This window comes from Ranitomeya variabilis, chromosome 2 (assembly GCF_051348905.1).
Source record: "Ranitomeya variabilis isolate aRanVar5 chromosome 2, aRanVar5.hap1, whole genome shotgun sequence".
In the NCBI taxonomy this organism is placed as follows: Eukaryota; Metazoa; Chordata; class Amphibia; order Anura; family Dendrobatidae; genus Ranitomeya; species Ranitomeya variabilis.
Genome location: NC_135233.1, coordinates 818558264 through 818580862, shown reverse-complemented (window position 1 = coordinate 818580862; position 22599 = coordinate 818558264). Strand labels below are relative to the sequence as shown.

The following is a 22599-nucleotide window of genomic DNA, read 5'->3' as shown; positions in this document are numbered from 1 at the left end:
TTTAATTTCTGCTTTGTCAGGGGCAATGTAATAAATTATTAGTGAGAACACTCATTAAATCTGATATCAAGAAAATACTGAATGGGGAGGTCTTGTAAATATATTCATAAAGAAGATCTGCCGCAATACAACCTGCATACCTTATGAGACAGTACTTACTTTGACAACTCATGCTAGAATAGCTGTATAATCTTTTTGAAAGTTAGGAAGATAGCACCTCAGAGTACCTCCTCCTTGCTGATGCTGCGATCTCACACTGCCGGGGACAAGCTGCAGCAGTCAAGCTGGGTGGCCTTAGATTGAATACGCTTGGACTCATGAACTCTCTATTCGCTGGACTCATAATGTTCATTATACTATCAGGATTATACAGCCATTCTAACATGGCTTTTCAAAGAACGTACACCAGACTCATCATCTCGTTAGTCTGTATTGTGAAACCTGACAGTAGATCTAATTCAATACTGCATTAAATTATATAGGGAAATTACAATATTCTGAAATATTTTTTAGTTGCAAAGCTCAGACATTTTTTTTGCTTGGTGGATTATCTGATTGCTTGCGAACTGTGCCACAATACTGTAAACTATATGCACGAAATTAATGAAAGTGCAGCAATACAACATGCACACTTACCTGTATCTATGAATGATGGCATTAAAGAGTCGCCCATCTCGCCAGCATGTGGTAAAGTTTTCACATCGAATTCCACTGTAGCCATCAGCAGCTTGTTGTGTCCAAAGAAGAAGCTTCTCTTTGGCTGACATATCCTCTGACTCTCCAGTAACATGAATGTCAGAAATCTGAAAAAGAGTAAGGTGCAACTTTTATCTTGTTAAGGATCTAATCCACCAGTCAATATATACTTGAGGTACCAAAAGCATTTAAATGGAGTTGTCCCACTCTGGGGAAATATTCCAGAAGGAACTGGAGCTTACTGAATCCTAACAGTGTGTATATTACACATTATTGTGATCTTCCTGTGCGTGCTGGTTTCAGCAACCATTACATGATTGCAAGAATGCGGTCACGTGCACCTAGATTTTTATCTGCTTCCCTTGTCAGAAGCGATGAGAAGCAATGACACTTGATGTCACATGTCAACTACTTTAACTGGCAAACAACGCTAAATCCCTAAAACTGATCTGCTGTTCCAGTCGAATCCTAAGGGCTGAAAACAGTGGCCCACGCCACACCATATTGCTCCTCAATGTCACCGCTATCTTCATCCTCAGGATGCATACAGCAGAGAATACACTGATGGAGGACAGAGCCACTGGCTCCATTATCCCCCAATCAGCGTGTGCAACTGAGACAGCAGACAAGATCACGTCATTACATTGTGTCTGCTGTGCGTGGAGTCAATGCACCGAAGACAGGAGCAGAGCGCTGGCGCATGAGAGCAAAGTTCAGTATGAATTACTTTTTAGGGGGGTTACGTGGGGGCTTATCTATCTATATAATTGTCTAAGGGTCACTTCCGTTTGTTTGTCAAGGAAATCCCGCGTCACTGATTGGTCGCGGCCGGCAGGCGATGGGCACAGTCCGGCCGCAAATTCGCACCTTCCTACTCTCCTTCGGTGCCCCCTCCAGTCAGCGCTCACACAGGGTTAATGGCTGCGTTACACCGCGCTATGCCACGGTGTAATGCAGTCCGTTAACACGGCTATTAACCCTGTGTGACCAGCTTTTTACTATTGATGCTGCCTATTATTTTAATTCTTTTTTTTAACAGGGATATAGTGCCCACATTGCTATACTACGTGGGCTGTGTTAGATACTACGTGGGCTGTTATATACTGCATGGGCTGTGTTATATACTACGTCTCTGTGCTATATACTATGTGGGCTGTGCTATATATTACGTGGTTGTGCAATATATTACGTGGCTGGGCAATATACTACGTGGCTGGGCAATATACTACGTGGCTGTGTTATATACTGCCTGGGCTGTGCTATATACTATGTGGCTGTGCAATATAGGTGGCTGGGTAATATACTACGTGGCTGTGTGAAATACTACTTGGCTGTGTTATATACTACGTGGGCTGTTATATACTACTGTATGTGGCCTGTGTTATATACTACGTGGGCTGTGTTATATACTGCATGGGCTGTTATATACTGCATGGGCTGTGTTATATACTACGTCTCTGTGCTATATACTATGTGGGCTGTGCTATATATTACGTGGTTGTGCAATATATTACGTGGCTGGGCAATATACTACGTGGCTGGGCAATATACTACGTGGCTGTGTTATATACTGCCTGGGCTGTGCTATATACTATGTGGCTGTGCAATATAGGTGGCTGGGTAATATACTACGTGGCTGTGTGAAATACTACTTGGCTGTGTTATATACTACGTGGGCTGTTATATACTACTGTATGTGGCCTGTGTTATATACTACGTGGGCTGTGTTATATACTGCATGGGCTGTACTATATACTATGTGGCCTATATACTACGTGGCTGTGCAATATACGTGGCTGGGCAATATACTATGTGGCTGTGCTATATACTACGTGGGCTGTGTTATATACTACATGGGCTGTGCTATATACTATGTGGGCTGTGCTATATACTATGTGGGCTGTGCTATATACTACGTGGGCTGTGCTATAAACTACGTGGCTGTGCTATATACTACGTGGCTGTGCTATATACTACGTGGCTGTGCTATATACTACGTGGCTGTGTTATATACTACGTGGGCTGTTATATACTGCATGGGCTGTGCTATATACTACGTGGCTGTTCTATATACTACGTGGGCTGTGCTATATACTACGTGGGCTGTGCTATAAACTACGTGGCTGTGCTATATACTACGTGGCTGTGTTATATGCTACGTGGGCTGTTATATACTACGTGGCTGTGTTATATGCTACGTGGCTGTGCTATATGCTATGAGGGCTGTGCTATATGCTACGTGGGCTGTGTTATATACTACGTGGCCTGTGTTATAAGCTACGTGGCTGCTATATGCTACGTGGGCTGTGTTATATACTACGTGGGCTGTGTTATATGCTATGTGGGCTGTTATATACTACGTGGCTGTGTTATATGCTACGTGGCTGTGCTATATGCTACATGGGCTGTGCTATATGCTACATGGGCTGTGCTATATGCTACATGGGCTGTGCTATATGCTACGTGGGCTGTGTTATATACTACGTTGCCTGTGTTATAAGCTACATGGCTGCTATATGCAATTTGGGCTGTTATATACTACGTGGGCTGTGTTATATGCTACGTTGGCTGTTATATACTACGTGGCTGTGTTATATGCTACGTGGCTGTGCTATATGCTAGCTATATGCTACATGGGCTGTGCTATATGCTACATGGGCTGTGCTATATGCTACGTGAGCTGTCCTATATACTACCTGGGCTGTGTTATATGCTACCTGGGCTGTTATATACTACGTGGCTGTGTTATTTGCTACGTGGGCTGTGCTATATGCTACGTGGGATGTGCTATATGCTACGTGGCCTGTGTTATATGCTACGTGGCTGCTATATGCTACATGGGCTGTGTTATATGCTACGTGGGCTGTTATATACTACGTGGCTGTGTTATGCTACGTGGGCTGTGCTATATGCTAAGTGGGATGTGCTATATGCTACGTGGCTGCTATATGCTACATGGGCTGTGTTATATACTACGTGGGCTGTGTTTTATATGCTACGTGGCTGTGCTATATTTCTCTTGTGTATGGCGAGCTTAATGCCAACCCGGAGAAATTCCATGAATATACAAGGATGTCACAAGACTCGTTCCGGGATTTGCTTGCTCGTGTCCAAGGAGCCATACGGAGACAGGACACCCAGCTCCGTAGAGCGATTCCATCCACCCGAGGAACGTCTGCTGGTTACATTAAGGTACGTGCCAAATCTAAACCAATGACAGTCCAAATTTTGGGTGTTCTGACATGTATTTTTTGGGTATTTTCCTTTCTGTCTTTAGCGTAACCACACCATAAATAGAATAGATTGTAATTTTTTTTTGGTTTGTTTTTCTTACAGATTTCTTGCAACCGGAGAGAGTTTATCGTCCCTCCACTTCCAATACCTCCCTCCACTTCCAATACCGGCTCGGAATATCCACCCTGTCCGGAATAGTTGCGGACACCTGCCGGGCTTTGTGGAATGTACTCCGGGAAGAGTTTATACCCCTACCCACCGCCGAAATGTGGCTTAAAATTGCGGAAAAATTCTGGAATGTGTGTGATTTCCCCAACTGTTTGGGAGCGGTGGATGGAAAGCACATTCGCATTATCAAACCAGCCAGAACAGGATCGGAGTACTTCAATTACAAAAAATATTTTTCTGTTGTGCTCATGGCAATAGCCGATGCGGACTGTCGCTTCATCGCCGTGGACATTGGAGCTTTTGGCCGTGGCAACGATTCCCAGACTTTTAAGAACTCTGATATGGGCCGCCGTGTGTATGGCAAAAATTTTAATTTTCCACCTCAAGGTCCACCGATGCCATTTGTCATGGTGGGGATGAGACCTTTCAGATGTGTGAAAACCTACTGAAGCCATATTCCAGTCGGGACTTGAACCACACTAGGAGGATCTTTAACTACAGACTGACCAGGGTCCGACGAACAGTAGAGTGTACCTTTGGGATTCTAGTCTCAAAATGGCGCATTCTTGCATTAGCCATTAATCTAAAAATGGAGACAGTCGACGAGGTGGTCAAAGCCTGTGTGGTTCTGCACAATTATATAATGGCTAAGGAGCAACCCAACATTGAACTGTATGAACCAGTTGCACACCCACTGCCCGATTACCAGCATCACCCGCTGCGGGCAACTGCTGAAGTTGGTCACATGCGGGACCAATTTGCTGCCTTTTTTTATTCTGATATTGGACGTGTGTCATGGCAGGACAATGTTGTGTAAATGTCCTGTTGTAATTTTATCTGTACAAGCAATTTTCTTAAATGTGAATAATATGTCTCATTAATAAACTTTATTTTTGTTTGTGTTGACCGTGTCTCCTATGTATTTCCTCTCCAAACCAAGGCTGTCCTAAAACTGTCAGTATTTGGTCGGTATTTAATATCAGTATTTGCAATCCAAAACCAGGAGTGGGTGATAAAGGCAGAGATGCTAGTTATTATGTAAATATCATAATTTACCTATAATTTGTTCACTCCTTGTTTGGGGTGACTTTGGGGGGGTGACTAATTAGTGTCTAGACATGTTTTTCTGTGGTGTTACGCATGCGTTCACAAACGCAAGCAAACGCATGTGCTTGTGAACGCATGCGTTCTTATAGACAGCAATGCGGGGTTTTTTTGCGCATTCCTTGCGCAATCGACCGCATACGTCTCCAGGCGGTAAATTGACGCCTCCAAAAATTACTACATGTTGCATTTCCGCGAAAGCCGCAGACGACTAAAAGACGCATGCGGCGTCAAACGCGGTAAAACGCGAACGATCGCAAACGCATGCGTCCCTAATGTTAAAGATAGGAATACACAACGCATGCGGATATTTGCAGAAGAAACACTGCGGACACAACCGCAAATGTGAAACCGGCCTTAAAGAGGGGGCCCACTGAGACTCTTTCGCCCGGGGCAATCAGAAACCTGGAGCAGGCCCTGGCTTCACTGATTGGTCACGCTCGGCCAGCCACGAACAATCAGTAACAGGCGCAGTCCGGCCGCGAATTGGCGCTGAATTTGAACCATGCTTCGCTAATCGGTCGCGCCCGGCCAGCCGAATCCTGTGTATAAATTGCATTATTCTGAAAACTTCATAAATAAACTACATACATATTCTAGAATACCCGATGCGTTAGAATCGGGCCAACATCTAGTACTGCATATAAAAGGCTATGTGAGGGTTAATACTGTATTTAAAAGGCTATGTGAGGGCTTATACTGTATATAGGGGGCTATGTGAGGGCTCATACTGCATATAGAGGGGCTATGTAGGGCTCACACTATATAGAAAAGTTATGTGGGGGCTTATACTGTATATAGAGAAGTTATGTGGGGCTTAGACTGTGTATAGGGGACTATGTGAGAACTCATACTGTTTGCAGGGGGTTATGTGGGGTCCGATACTGTAAAGAGAGACCATGAGGGTGCTCACACTCTATATTGGGGGCTGTGTGTGGGCTTATACTATAAATAGAGAATTTCCAGCATACTTAATTCTGCTCAATATTAAGTTATATCCCGGTAATTATCTTATTGTAATATTAATTGTAATTAATATTTTAATATTAATACTGAGCAGAATTAATTTCGGCCTATAGATTCAGCCTCCACAAAAGCCACAATCTCTCATGCGGCCCCTCGGGAATATTAATTGCCCACTTCTGCAATAGACAATAACCAGTCTATTTTGGTCAGGCCAGTTCTTCTTACCAACAGACATTAACTGGACAGAAAATATAGTGTTACTAAACTCAATACTGTTGCAAACTTGGTATCTACAATAGCAAAAAACTTTACTGTTCATTTTTGTAAAATCCCATACAGACAGCATTTATTTTACTCACTTATATAGCACCATTAATTCCACAGCACTTTACATACATTATCATTCTCACATCCTACATAATTCATAAGCATCACTGCAGAAAGTGCAACAACTACGACTATTAGGGAGACATGAGGGTCTTATAATTTTGGTGCAGAATGTCCATGTACTTATGACATCAACCTTTTGACCGCTACTGTACAATAAACAGGGTTGTCCAGTACTATAAAATGTTTTGTCACCTAATCACCTACTGTACCGCATCATTTCTACAATATGCTGAACTTCCATTTGAAAAGAAAACCCGTACATCTGGCAAGACTTACTATTTAATATGCGATGGAGATGGAGGACAGTGAATAAAGGAGGAAGGTGACTTGGTGAGATGTAGACAAGCCTGTAATGGTATATAACACACCTATAGTAAATGTAGCATCATGGACGCTAGGAAATACCCAACATGATGGTCCTAAAAGCAAATCAAGTACCTGAGGGCTTGTAAAGGGAGAATTTATTAACCCGACATGTCATGGTTTGCCAGCTGTGTGCCTCTTTCATCGCTGCTGGTCAACCACTAAGATGCCGCTGTCATCACTGATTAGATCTAGGGGTGATGGTTGGGAAAGTGTAAAATCCATGTATGAACGTGCTCTTGCCACATCGGCCACGCTTACCAGGCGGCACGGTGTTAAGGCCACAGTTGCCGCTAGGCAGCGCAACCGTTGCTGTGCTAAAACGTAGCTCTGCTGAGACTTGTGTTCCTGCTACCTTTAGTTTTGTTCTGGCATTTCGGTGCACACATCCCGGGTTTTTCGCGTTTTTTCGCTATAAAAACACGATAAAACTGCGAAAAAACTGCTCACATTAAGCATCCTATTAAAAGAATGCAATCAGCATTTTGTATGCACATGCTGCATTTTTTTCCTGAGCGGAAACGCATTCCGGAAAAAAACGCAGCATGTTCATTAATTTGCGAAATCGCGGGGAATCCGCACACATAGGAATGCATTGATCCGCTTACTTCCCGCATGGGGCTATGCATACCATGCGGGAAGTAAGTGGATCATGTGCAGTTGGTACCCAGGATGGAGGAGAGGAGACTCTTCTCCACGGACTGGGCACCATATCACTGTTAAAAAAAATAATTAAAATAAAAAATAGTGATATTCTCACCATCCGATGGCCCCTGGAGTCTTCCTGCCTCTCAGCGGTGCATGTGGGGGCTTCCTTTCCCAGGGATGCTGTGTGCGAAGGACCTGGGATGATGTCGTGGTCACATGACCATGACGTCATTCCAGGTCCTTCACACACAGTATTCCCTGGGAACGGAAGCCGCCGCGTGCACTGCTGAGGAGATCGGGGGCCGTCGGAAGGTGAGAATACCTGTTTTTTTTAGTTCTTTTATTATTTTTAACATTAGATCTTTTTACTATTGATGCTGCATGGGCAGCATCAATAGTAAAAAGTTGGTCACGCTTGTCAAACACTATGTTCGGCAAGTGTGACCAACCTGTCAATCAGTTTTCCAAGCCATGCTACAGATCGCTTGGAAAACGCTAGCATTCTGCAAGCTAATTATGCTTGCAAAACTCTAGTGTTTAGCGGGAATACGCATGCCATTTCCGCATGCGATATACCCGCAGCAGGAGTTGCGGAATTGCCACGGAAATGTCCACGGCAATTCTGTAACGTGTGCACTTAGCCTTAGGACTTTTCTGGAAGCAGGGGTGGGTTCCTTTCTATTTAAACCATCTGCAGTCAGTCCATGGCTGCCAGTTATAGCCGTTTCTGCAGTAGTATTAGTGACTTCTGTTATTGACCCCGGCCTGATCTCCCGTCTTTCCTCTCGATCCTGCCTGTGTTTTTGGGTTCCCTAGTCTTGATGTGGCTTTCCTGGCTTCCCCTTGTTTGCCAGCCCTCCTGGACGGCAATCCGGCATTACTGCCCTTCATGACATTTTGTTAGTGTTTAGAATGCTAATACACTTGTGTAGGGGAGGAGGCCTAAAGCCATACTTACAAATACTCGATGTTATGCACTTTCATTTTATAGCCAAACAGTGTATATAATAATCTTGATGCAAACCTGCATTGGAACAAGACGTAACCATAAGGATTTCTTTGTAGCGTTTACGTAATAGATGAAAACCTAAAATATTTGCAGGGCAGCACTATGTATTAGCCAGTACAGCTATCATCGCCGATCAGAGCACGGTCACATATAGCACTGGGTTACTGCTCAGATCACAGGCAGTGCCACCAACTGCCCATGTAATGGCTTCTGTGGTATGCCCAAGGACACTGCTCAGTCACAATAGCAGTGTCGGTGTGTACTGGCCACACTGCTCCGTCTGTCCTACACGTGTGCCATAAATACCAGAGCTCAGCTGCTGGGAGCTATTCCTGTGTAACTGTGAAGGTCTTAGACATAAGCTTTACTAGTTTGCAGTAGCTTTATTATGATCTCGGGAGCTTGTGTTAACCATTTATCGTGCGGTTACTCAGTAAACATTTGGAACAGACATGCATACAAGATGTGGCACAGGAGAAGCAGATTATTGGCACTCGTTCTAGTTACCTGGCAGGCCGGTGAGGGAGCGCAGTGCACCTGTGAATCTTTTGGCACGTGAGATGGAGATGTGGCATAGGACGGCCTCGCAATCTCACCAGCTGTGAAGTACCTGGCATACACAACACAATCACTGCTCTTCACTTTTGTCACCCCCTTCACATCACTTTTCTTTAGTTCTTCAAAAAAGCAACTTGTCTGAGTTTTCCACTGTGCACTCACGCGGTCAATGGACGACAGGCTGGAAGCCTTTCTCTGAGGACAGACATCCGCATAAGGAAAGCATGTTAGTTTATTCGGAATGTTTGGGAAAGAAAGTTGTCTGGTCACAGCAAAGTTTTCCAGAGAAATAACGTCCTTTTGTGCAGTCGGCTTAGTGTGTCGATCACAGTGAAATATCACAGCGCTGTCCCCGGCTGAGGATCTACTGCTGGAGCCATGCTTGGGGGACCTCTGCCCATCACTGGTACCTCTGGGGTAAGCTCCACCAACAGACACCACAAAATCCTCAGGGTTACATCCATCTTCTGTCTTCTCCACATCATCATTTGTGGCTTCAGCTCCGCCACAAGTCTCAGGCTCTTTCCTTTTGTCGGATTTTCTTCTTTTGAAAAACTTTCTTCCTGAAGAATTCTTAGCAGGAGTGAAAGGAGCCTTTGCTGGATCAATATAGGATTCCTCCTTCTCAGCTCGCACGCATCCACAGACATTGCCCATTTCTAGAGGAGTCAGGTCACATCTCTCTGTATCCCGAATCTCGGACACGGAGCAGCACAGTCAGACGAGCATCCTGATTCTTCCCAGAGATCACTCCCTAGCTCTGCTGGAAGCAGCCATGTTGGTAGCTGAGAAATGCACACGTAATAAATGTCATGGCAGCGTGCCCAGTCCAGGCCTGTGTCTGATTAGCCGCTGACTTATTTCTGGCCACCAATCCTCTTAGACAAACATATAATTGCCTGTGTGCTAAAGTATGAAGTACGACAGATTAGCTGTCACAGGCAGGGCACAAGCCGCATGTGACTGAGAAGTGCCACATACATCTTACTTCATGTCACAGAGAATGACTCATATTAACCTTTGGAACCATTACCTGGACTTACCGGGAACAAATAAAACAGAAAATGAGGTAAATGACTTATGTTTAGAAGTGATGTAGTATGGGGGATGGGAACACAATCTCCAAATGACGCCGCTGTGATTGCCATGTGAATAAAAATGGCAGCAGGGTAGTCTGATGGTGAGGGAAAGGGAAACGTCAGGCTGGAGGGATACACAGACGTTCTTTAGGGGCATTTTCTGTTTTTGAACAATGCCCCTTTCTTTTTGGGGCTTGGGGGGAGGATCACTGTTCTTTTCCTTTTTTGGGTCGGTGGCATTACTGTCAGTTCTATGAGGTTTTCTAATAGGCTACTCTATAAGCCCTAAGATAATATCAAAAATTGTATCCTACAAAATGGAAAGAAAAATGACACTAAAAATGCACAGGAAAACGCCTTAAATTCATGGAGTTGGCTTTTTTTTCAGTAGCACACAAAAATTGGTAACATTGTGCCCCCCGAAACAACTTCCATGCACATTGAATTTGATGGCCTATTCTCAGAGACTGAATTTGAATTCTGTAAGATTCATTTACTCATCACTATTCTCTACCTGTACCGTGGTCTGTAATTATACATACCTGTGCTTCATGTACTGTACTGCGATCTACCTGCACTACATGTACTGTACTGCGATCTACCTTTACTCCATGCAATATTTACTATTGCTACGATAGGAACTCTACAGATGTATAACTGTGCTTCATTTACTGCAGTGCACTCCACCTACACCAAGTTTTTTTTATTTCAGTGCAACATGTACTATGCTGGTTTTTAACCTGCACTACATATACTGTACTTAGATAATACACCGCTTTCTTTCTGCACAACGGGTACTATACTGCTTGCTAAGTATATGTGCCCACGATCAGTAAACGCCCAACCCGCAGCATCCAGCTGTTACAGCATAGTGGATGGGATTTCAAGAGACGTCAGCGGCTTGCCTGCGGAGACGGACAAGTGGCACGTTTTTCCAGACAACAGAATGCCGATTTCTCTTGCGGAGAAACCACTGCCAGTTCCGGATCATGGGCACAAAGGCGAACAATGACCAGAGATGAGCTGCTCCTTTGCAAAGCTATTGAAAAAGGCTCCTTTTTATTAATTAACACTGTTTACACCATCCATAGCCCTATATAATCTCCTGCCGCCAACCAACAAAAATATTTACAACTTTCAACAATTCTTTTTAACATTTTAACTTAGAGGTAATCTGTCACTGCTCCATCTGAGAGCAGAATGATATAGGGGCAAAGACCCTGATTTCAGCAATGTGTCACTTACTGTGACTTCATACTGTTTTATCTGTTGCAAATCTACCAGTTCTCTGAATGTTGAGCTCTGTATAACCCGCCTACACCACTGATTGACAGTTTACTGTGGACACTGTGCATAGGCAGAAAGCTGGCAATGAGTGGTGGGGGTGGGGTTATACAGAGCTCATGAATATACTTGACCACCTAGCAACAGGTTTACTAGTCCTACAGTGATAATGTCCTGCTGATAAAACTGTGATTTTATCAAAGCTACAGTAAGCAGCCCACTAAGTGACACATTGTTGGGATCAGATTCTCTGCCCCTACATTATGCCGCTCTCAGATTACATGGAAAAAACCTTCTGACAGATTCCCTTTAATACTGAATTATTAGGACAGTAACAAAACTATAATCTATTATTATTCCTGGTAGTAGCAACAGATCTAGTGTGTAACAATAAAGGAAGAATCACTCATTACTTGGGAAACAATTTTATAGTGACATGCTGAAGGTGAGGCCTAATTTTAGCACCTTCTCCATACAGTAGAGAGACAGTAGAGAGCAGGTGGCTTCTATTTCTGAAAGTCGTTCTTATTGCTATGGCCTTGGTAAATAGAAATCAGAGCTCAAGTGCAACGTATATTCAGCTTGTTATATTAATAAGCAAAGCAAAATGTTCTACATGTATGTCACTCATATAGAGGAAATCAATATTTTAATTTTCTGGAATATGCCACAGCGTGTGAGGCTTCAATAGGAAAGCTTATGATCCAAAACAGTCTAACAAAACTCTATGCACACTGTCTGGGCTCTTTATGACCCAACTGTAGGTCCAAACCCTAAATCAAATTACTGGTTATTGCAGTCTGTAATATTTTAACTATAAGGATGAAAGACTAAGGTGAGTGAATAACCACATTAGCAGGTTCTCCCAACAGAGTAGAACCATCGTGTCTAAGGCTTGTGCACACGATGCGTTTTTGCAGTTGTTTTTTTTCCGTGCGGAAATGGTCCAGAAACACTATGGTAAGGTAATTCAATGACAATCCTGAAGGGTTGAACAAATGATCAGTAAATTTCCGTGCGTATTTGCAGTGCGTTCTTTTTCTGCAGCATGTCAATTCTTTTTGCATTTCTGTAGCGTTTCTGCACCCATTGACTTCAATTGAGTCAGTTAAATCTGCAGCAAAAACGCAGGTATAAAAATGTTGTCAGATTTGCTGCGGATTTGCTGAGTTTTTGGATTGCTTTTTACCATCTCTCTATGGTGTTTCCCACGCTGTCATCTCTGTGACAGCGTGGGAAACACCGGAGCGGTGGTTCTTATCGGCGGTAACGCTACCGCTAGTAAGATAGACGATCAGAGAGCTGTCAGATGTCAGCGTGACCCCGCAGCTGACTGTCACCTGCGGTAATGCTACTGCAGACCGTCGGTCAGAGTGTTGCAAGATCATGCTGCCAGATATCAGCGTGATCCCGCAGCTGACTGTGACCCACAGCGGTGACCTGAGGTAAAAAGCTGGCATGGGCCGATGACACTGCTGCTCCCATCGTGCTATGTCTGCTGTCATTGATAACAGACAGCAGGTGCCACTGATGGGAGATGTAGTCTCATCAGCCGGCACCTGTGCTCACAGTTAAAAAAATATATATAAAAAAAGTTAAATTATATACATATTCCCATAAAAATAAACATTATACTCACCTTAACGCCCAATCCATGATGCCCTCGTCTCCTAGAAATAATGTAAAATACTAACCCAACATATAATCACCTGTCCACCGTAGTCCGAAATCCCAAGTGTCCCACGGCGATCTCATGTGTAGAACAGTCACATCGGGAGATGTGACCGGTCTACCCGGCCGCCGGCGATACACTGGCAGGAGGTAATCGCTCCCGCTGTGTATCACTGAGCTGCCGTGAGAGTTCACCAGCTCCGATGCTCTCACTTACAGCACAGCTGCATGAGAACTTTCCCACAGAGCAGTGGTGCCATAAGGGAGATCACCGGAGCTGATCAGCTGATCAACTCCGGTGAACTCTCTCACGGCAACTCAGTTATGCACTGCGGGAGCGATTACCTCCTGTCAGTGTATCGCCGGCTGTCTTTGAGAGCAGTGACATCAGTGACTGCTCTCAATGTCATCAGGATCATCGTGGGACATTATGGATTATCTTCTCTGCGGACAGGTGAGCAATATTGTGGTTTATTATTTTATTTTTGTTGCAGGAGATGTTGCCGTCAGTGGATTAGGCATTTGGTGACTATGGTTTAATTAAGATTCATTAAAGGGTCTGTGTGATTATTTCAAATAAAGGACTTTATTCTGGGTGTCTGTGTTTTTATACAATATCACTATGGGGTTACTAATGGATAGGTGTCTTATAAATGCTTCTCTATTACTAACCTGTTGGCTTAATGTCACCTGACAATACAAAGGTGACATCAACCCCACAAATATGAATCCACTTGACACCGCTACAGGGCAAGTGAGAAAAGCGAGGCTAAGTGTCAGAATTGGCACATCTTATAGATGCTCCTTTTCTGGGGTGGCTGAAAGGTGATGTTTTTAGTCAGCCAATATCCATGGCCCCTTACTAGGCTATTAATATCAGCCCACAGCTGTCTACATAGCCTTTGCTGTTTATTAATTATAGGGGTACCCCACCTCATTTTTTGGGGGTCCCCCATTTTAATAGCCAGTAAATGATAAGTACACAGCTGTGAGCTGATATTAATAGCCTGGGAAGCTCCATAGGTATTACCCCCTTCCCAGGTTATAAACAAATGCCGCGGTGTAACGCAGTCCGTCTAACGGACGCCAAAAACGTAATGTGAACCTTGCCTTAGTAATGAGGGTGTCAGGCTGACAACTTTTCATTACTGAACCTAGAGCTATATGTCAATGACAGCTGCTGCCCTAATCACATTACCCTGATGCCACACTGCATCAGCATGAAAAAAGAGGTGTTGAGCCAAGAAATTACATCAGCTCAAAAAAAGCCTTCATTGCGGTACAAAAACACATGCAAAAACGCATGCAAACATGAATACAAAAATGTGGCAAAAACGCACCAAATCGCGGTTTTCCTGCCAAGAGATGCAGAAATTTCTGCAAGGAAATACTCAACATGAGCACATAGCCTTGCTCCTCTTGTGCGCAGATAAACCTCTGGCCTACACACGTAAACTTTTCTCTGCTACTACCAGCGCATGTGCATTACAGAACTTTGCTCCGCCACACTGTAGGGCAAATCAAAGTGCATTCCTGTGTTTTAAATGCGCAGGCACAAGCATCTGCATCAATCAAAGCAGGAGGGCGCAATTGTGGGGGATAGCAGGGGCGCAGGGCAAAGGCCAGCAATGTCCATGGAACTGGACAATTAGTATACAGCACCGGAGAATTAAAAAATATATTTTTTGGATATGAATGGGGAGTTGGGGGCTTATTTAGAGATGGCTGTGATACAAGAAGAGTTAAAGGAGGTGGATTTCGGTAATATTGGTAAAATCTGCTGACAAGTTCCCTGTAAATTATACCTGTCGATTCAGGAGAAATTGTAGCAGGATGTCTGTGTCTCTCTAGGCCCTCCCTCTTCTTCTTCTCATTTTCATAGAATATTATGAGGAGCAGCTGTCATCTCCTCTCACTAAAGGGAAAACCTAATTTATACTACTGACAGATCAGAGACTAGATCTGGAGAGAGACCATATATAGACCCAAAACACCACTGACCCCAATATCCTGACACACCTGACATACAGTTAGGTCCATATATATTTGGACAGAGACAACATTTTTCTAATTTTGGTTATAGACATTACCACAATGAATTTTAAACAGAACAATTCAGATGCAGTTGTAGTTCAGACTTTCAGCTTTCATTTGAGAGTATCCACATTAAAATTGGATGAAGGGTTTGGGAGTTTCAGCTCCTTAACATGTGCCACCCTGTTTTTAAAAGGACCAAAAGTAATTGGACAGATTCAATAATTTTAAACAAAATGTTCATTTCTAGTACTTGGTTGAAAATCCTTTGTTGGCAATGACTGCCTGAAGTCTTGAACTCATGGACATCACCAGACGCTGTGTTTCCTCCTTTTTGATGCTCTGCCAGGCCTTCACTGCAGTGGTTTTCAGTTGCTGTTTGTTTGTGGCCTTTCTGTCTGAAGTTTAGTCTTTAACAAGTGAAATGCTGCTCAATTTACCTGAGATCAGGTGACTGACTTGGCCATTCAAGAATATTCCACTTCTTTGCTTTAATAAACTCCTGGGTTGCTTTGGCTTTATGTTTTGGGTCTTTGTCCATCTGTAGTATGAAACGACGACCAATCAGTTTGCTGCATTTGGCTGGATCTGAGCACACAGTATGGCGGCTCTGAATACCTCAGAATTCATTCCTGTGTCACATCATCAATAAACACTAGTGACCCAGTGCCACTGGCAGCCATGCATGCCCAAGCCATCACACGGCCTCCGCCGTGTTTTACAGATGATGTGGTATGCTTTGGATCATGAGCTGTACCAAGCCTTCGCCATACTTTTCTCTTTCCATCATTCTGGTAGAGGTTGATCTTGGTTTCATCTGTCCACAGAATGTTCTTCCAGAACTGTGCCGGCTTTTTTAGATGTTTTTTAGCCTTTTTCTTCTTGATGCTTATGAGTGGCTTGCACCGTGCAGTGAACCCTCTGTATTTACTTTCATGCCGTCTTCTCTTTATGGTAGATTTGGATATTGATACGCCGACCTCCTGGAGAGTGTTGGTCACTAGGTTGGCTGTTGTGAAGGGGTTTCTCTTCACCATGGAGATTATTCTGTGATCATCCACCACTGTTGTCTTCCTTGGGCGTCCAGGTCTTTTTGTATTGATGAGTTCACCAGTGCTTTCTTTCTTTCTCAGGATGGACCAAACTGTAGATTTTGCCACTCCTAATATTGTAGCAATTTCTCGGATGGGTTTTTTCTGTTTTCGCAGCTTAAGGATGGCTTGTTTCACCTTCATGGAGAGCTCCTTTACCGCATGTTTACTTTACAGCAAAACCTTCCAAATGCAAGCACCACACCTCAAATCAACTCCAGGCCTTTTATCTGCTTAATTGAGAATGACATAACGAAGGGATTGCCCACACCTGTCCATGAAAGAGCCTTGGAGTCAATTGTCCAATTACTTTTGGTCCCTCTAAAAACAGGGTGGCACATGTTAAGGAGCTGAAACTCCTAAACCCTTCATCCAATTTTAATGTGGATACCCTCAAATGAAAGCTGAAAGTCTGAACTTCAACTACATCTGAATCGTTTTGTTTAAAATTCATTGTGGTAATGTCTATAACCAAAATTAGAAAAATGTTGTCTCTGTCCAAATATATATGGACCTAACTGTATCCCACGCTGTAGGACACAAGATTTTAAACACTTAAAAATCTTACTGCTATACAGTGCCTTGGTAGATGCCGTCCATACGCCATTTAACGCCGGGGTCACACTTGCGAGTGCAGCGCGAATCTCTCGTCTCAATACCCGATACTGCCGCCGACACTTGGGACCGGAGTGTGCGGCTGCATGTATTTCTATGCAGTTGAACGCTCCGTTCCCGAGTGCCGGCGGCAGTGCCGGGTATTGATGCGAGTTTTTCGCATTGCACTTGCTAATGTGACCCCGGCCTTACACTGACAGTGCTCCCAGGTTAAAAAGATTATATACAGTACATTAAGGAATAACTGTCATTCTAATTGTGTTTTTTCTTCTTAAATCAATAGTGTAAATGAAAATAAGAAACTTTGTAATATTTCTTAGCAGGGAAATATGCTCCTTTCTCTGCTAGTTCTTAAATTTCAGTCTCAATATTCTCAATTCACTGCTAAAATTTGTCTTCAGTGAATACAGATGTTCATAAAACTAGGATAGGAGATGGCAGTTGGCGCTCATAAAGTTCTATGAAGTAAGTTATAATACTTTCAGGAGAACTTGCAGCAGAATGGTAGCCTCTAGCTCCATAGAATTTTAAAAGCACCAACTGCCATCTCAGTAATCGGTACGTCTGTCTTTACTGAATACAGATTTTATCCATGAATTGAGAGTGAAGGATCAGTCCAGGAGGTGAGCTATGCAGATTTATCTGATAAGATATAATACAAAGTTTCTAATTTTCACGTGTACCAATGATTTATGAAATAAAAATTAAAACAGCAGTTACACATTGGATGGATGCCTCTGACAGATGCTTCATGATACTATTTTTACAGTATTGCACAACACTTTATTGAATTTGTATCTCAACCAATTTATATAACTTAAAGCAGAGCTTCGGCATTTTTGCTTTATTGTCTCCATTGCTATTAATCCCTTCCCGGCATTGAACATACCGGTATGTCCTGTTTTCAAAAGAGTTCTGGCAAATGGATGCAACAGCAAGGGCCAATGACAGCAGCGTCTTTAGCTGTTAACTCTGTAAATGCCACACACAATAGAGACAACAGCATTTAAAAGGCTGTGAGAGAGTGGAGACTCCCTCTCTCACAACACCGCAACCACCACAACCCTTCACCAGCGACAAATTGTTAATGGATGTTGTAATGCTAATGATGGCATCCCTGCATGTACCCCCTCCCTCCTCATGGCAGGGATGCCGCTGATTTACTCTCCGCCCCGATTCCTCAGCGTTGTCTCCATGCAAAGAACAGCATTCTGGTCCCTTGGGCCTGTGCATGTTGCCTCTTAAAGGGACACATGAGTGCACTTTGGAAATGCCACCAGCCAATAGCTGTAGGGAGGTGAGCGCACAACACCCTCCATAGTGTTAATTTGAGTCTATCCCTGCTAAGTTAGTTGTCAGGTCCCTGAACCGATCCCTGAACCTATTCTGTTAGTACCTGGATCTGTTGTACAAGCCGCTTAGTCCGAACCTGAACCTGTGCCTATGACCCGTGTTGTATAACCTGGAACCTGTTCCTGTTGCCTGTGTTACTGGAACCTGAAACCACTCCGGTGGGACATGAGCCTAAAACCACTCTGGCGGCACGTAAGCCTGATAACGTTCCTGATGTACCTGAACCCGCACCGGTGGTAGCTGACCCTGACACTGCTCCAGCGATACCTGAACCTGAAGGCACCCCGGCGCTGCCTGATCTTGAAGCCAGACCAGCGGAACCTGAACCCTGAAGTCACACAGGCAGTACCTGGACCCTGAAGCCATACCAGCGGTACCTGAAGCAGCATCAACGGTATCTAAACCCTGACACTGCTCGGCGGGACCTGAACCTGAAGACCCGCCAGCGGTACCTGAACCCTGAAGCCACACTGGCGGTACGTGAACCTTGAAGCTGCCCAGCTGGTACCTGAAGCAGAAGCTGCATCGGCGGTATCCGAAACTGAAGCCACTCCGGTGGCACCTGAACCAGAAGCACTACTGGCGGTATCCGAAACTGAAGCCATTCCGGTGGTACCCAAACCAGAAGCCACACCGGTGGTATCCAAAACTGAAGCCATTCTGGAGGTACTTGAACTAGCACCATTGTCTGTCCTGGCTAGTGTTCCAGAGTCTGTACTGACGGAGCCTGTTCCAGTATCAGAATCCTGTCTTGCCTGTGACACAGAGTCAGTGTCCATTATGCACGGTGACCCAGAATGCATGATGTCTGAAGAGAGTCCAAATCCCGTCCTGCCAGTGACTCAAAGCCTGTGTCCGTGTCTGCGATGCTGACCCCTGGGGTCAGTAGCTGCAGTGTCAGGGACTGCCTAGAAGTGCTACTTGGTGGCTACATGCAGCTTAAGCCTGACCACCATCAGGAGGCACAATGGGTCCACAATCCACATGTGTGACAGATGTCATGACAACCAGAGGTCAAAGAATAACCTCTGGGACTGCCAGGTACGTATGATAGGCCGTCATAAGCAGGGTCTTATAGACCTCCTGTCAGTACATCAGTGCAGGATATTAGGCCACCATTGCCAGGTGGAAAAGAACTTTATTCCCTCCGACAGCCTTGCTCTTTCAGTCATAGGGGTGCGGCGCTGGCACGGTTTCAGTCACTGCTCAGTGTATAGAGAGCGGTGGCTGTAACCACAACCCGACACTGTTACAGCTGTTACCATCAGCGGATGGAAGTTCTCAGATGGTGCCAGAACACAGCAACACCATTATTTTTATAGTATTTTGAAATCAAATTAATGGGGGTGGATCTGTAGTACCCAGCTACAGCCAGTACAGATTTTTTGGAGCTGCTGTTTTTTGTCAACTTTAGGCCACCGCTGGTGATAGCTGATCCACAGGAGTGCCAGGTGTTGCAGGCCACCAACAAAAAAGTAGTGGCCAAACACTTTAAGAAACAATAAGTTACAGGAGGAGACACATCAACACATGGATTTACATGAATTCAAATAGTAAACTCAGATAGGATGTAACTATAAAAGGGGTCTTTCAGGACTTTAAGGATAGGTCATCAACACATTATTAGTAGAAAAAAAAGGGCCCTTCATAGTTTATCCATGCTAAGCTCCATACATACAAGTGAGGATGTGACAGGTACTGCAGCTCAGCCCTTACTAGTGAACAAGACTGAGCTGCAGTACTAGGCACAACCTCTGCTCCAATGATCAGGAGCGATCCCAGGAGTGTAAGTATATGGACTGGATCCATTCAATGTTAAGTCAGACTATTGCACTACTTGTATTTCATGTGTTACTGTTATTTCATGGTAATACAAGTTTTGAATAATGCAAAACTCTATCATTAATAAAGCATTAAAAAATCAGATTTACGGAGCATCAAGTACATGTGTATAAAAAGTTAAGGTACATTTATGGTAACTTTGCTTCTTACAAGCTCGAGTGAATTCCACAGCTCCAGGGGAGCAAACTGTAGCACTTAGCTACTGGCTTGAAATATGTAGGCAACACACAGTCTGCTGCATGGGTTTGTACATGTCAATGCGCAATCCAATTAAGATTCTGAACTTAGTATAAACACAAAGAAAAAACAACAGACATTAATTAAGTTAACATGGTTACCAAACCCATAGAATCTACAGCGTGAGAGGAATATATTAAAAACTCTAAGACATGGGCCTTAAAAAAGCAGCACGGGTGCCGCATGTTACCCACCTGGCTCCATTGTGTGGCCCTGAGCTCCCGAGATGATCGCGTCCAGGGAGTCAGGGGGACCGCCGATGCCAGTGCGGCCAAGGATGCACATTCAATTGAATTGTATTGCGTTGCAGAGACATCTGTCTGCACGAAAATACCTATATCGGTCACCGACCAATCAGAGGCCGGTAGCTGATGTCGTTGTGCCCTTCATGGCAGCACATGACGTCATTTCTATGCGCTGATCCGGCTGAGAAGGACGCTATTTGCCGAGGGGCAAGGTCAGGTGAGAAGAATGAGAAGAATCTTTTTTGTTTATGTGTATGTGAAAAAAGGCATGTTGGGAGACATTATTACAAAAAGAGGACCACGATGAGGACATTACTACAAGATGGGACCAGGATGATTCAATATTACTACAAAATGGGACCAGGGTAGGAACATTACTACAAGAAGAGGACCAGTATGGGGGACAGTACAACAAAATGGGACCAGGATGGGGACAACACTACAAAAAGAGGACATTACTACAAGAAAAGGTGATCCTTTTATGTATGTATGTATGGTGGGCATTACTTCAAGAAGGGGAGTAGGATGGGGGACATTACTATAAGATAGTGACCCATATGGGGATCATTTCTACATATTGGGACCAGAAAAGGGGAACATTACAAGATGGGACTAGGATGGGGACATAACTACAAGATGGAACCAGGATGGGGACAGAATGTCCATGGAATTTTGCAAATTTTACTGTGAATATATTGTGGAGAAAAATTGTACCAAAGAAAAATTCTAGTAGATTTCCTAAAATGTGGCATGTTCAATTCATTGCTAACGATTTCACCTATTTTTCGACAAAATGTCAAATCCACAGCACTGTCTGCATTTTAAATGTAATTTGGCAAGTGTATAATGCTTCCTGTGACATGCATACTGATTTGAGGCATTAGTCCAGTGTATATATGAGCTGTGGCTTCCCCTGCCCTCCAGCCAATGATTGACAGGTTTCTCTGTATTGCTGTGCACTCAGTGCCTGCAGGGTGTGGGGAGCGTGCATATCATAACTACATCAGACTCCGCGCTGACAGTGCCGTATGTGCGCTGCTAAGATAGTATGTAAGTTCTCAAAACCCACCACAGATTAACATCTCACGAATTTGAAGGCTACAACATAGGAAGGCATTTGGTTTGCTGTAGTCACCTGCTTAAAGGGTATATCTTATTAACAACACCACTTTTCTGATGAAAACCAGAGGGGCTGCTCCAAGAAATTGTATCGCTAGTTGAAGCTTCATGATCCAAAAAAGAATATATCTCACCAGCTTGTAACAAAATACACTATGATTACTTTCCTCAATCTATACATACAGTGGTCAGGAGGCAATAAATGAGGGTAGCCTTTTCATTGTCTCCTGGCCATGCAATGGATTAAATAAAGAAACTTTAGTGATTTTTAACATACGTTGGAGAATGCCGCATATATATTCTTTTTTGGAACATATTGTTGAATGCTGAGCACCATCAGTAAACCCATGTTTGGAGTCGCATTTCCCATACTATTGTCCAAGCTGGGATATGAGTGTGTGTGGTAGTGCCAACCGAATACCTTTGCCAATCAACTAGATGCAGCTTTCCCTAGTGAAAACAGCTGATCAGTGGGGGACATAGATATGAACTGCCCTGCAAAGCTCTACTTGAGAGGGAATCAAATGAATGGTCATCCATGTAATACATTGATGGTCTAGGTCATTGTTGGCTTATCTCAGTTCTGTATGACCTAACATGGCATACGACCAGGCCTGTCCTCACAACCAGTCATTTCTCTAATCTGTAACTGCTATGACTCTGCACATCTCTCATCGGCATCGGCTACTTGGATTTCATCATTTATGCCTTCTGTAACTTTGTCCTTGGTTAGAAGTATGTTTGTGAAACTCTATCTATCCTTGTGCTGACCATTCCACGTGACTATGTCCAGGTCTCCGACGTATCACTTTCATGCCAGTACCATCTGCCAAGGGCATAGCATGTAAATGACCTACATTTAACACCCACTCTCGGGAAGAGCTTACTGGTCC

At 43.9% G+C, this 22599-nt stretch overlaps 1 protein-coding gene across 1 annotated transcript in view; it reads right to left on the bottom strand.

Annotated features, from left to right (window-relative positions):
- DST (dystonin) overlaps positions 1-22599 on the bottom strand; it is a 745723-nt gene that overhangs the window by 381037 nt on the left and 342087 nt on the right. The window contains exon 9 of the mRNA XM_077290007.1: positions 637-803. Within this exon, the coding sequence (XP_077146122.1) occupies positions 637-803 (167 nt within the window). The remainder of the gene's footprint in view (positions 1-636; positions 804-22599) is intronic.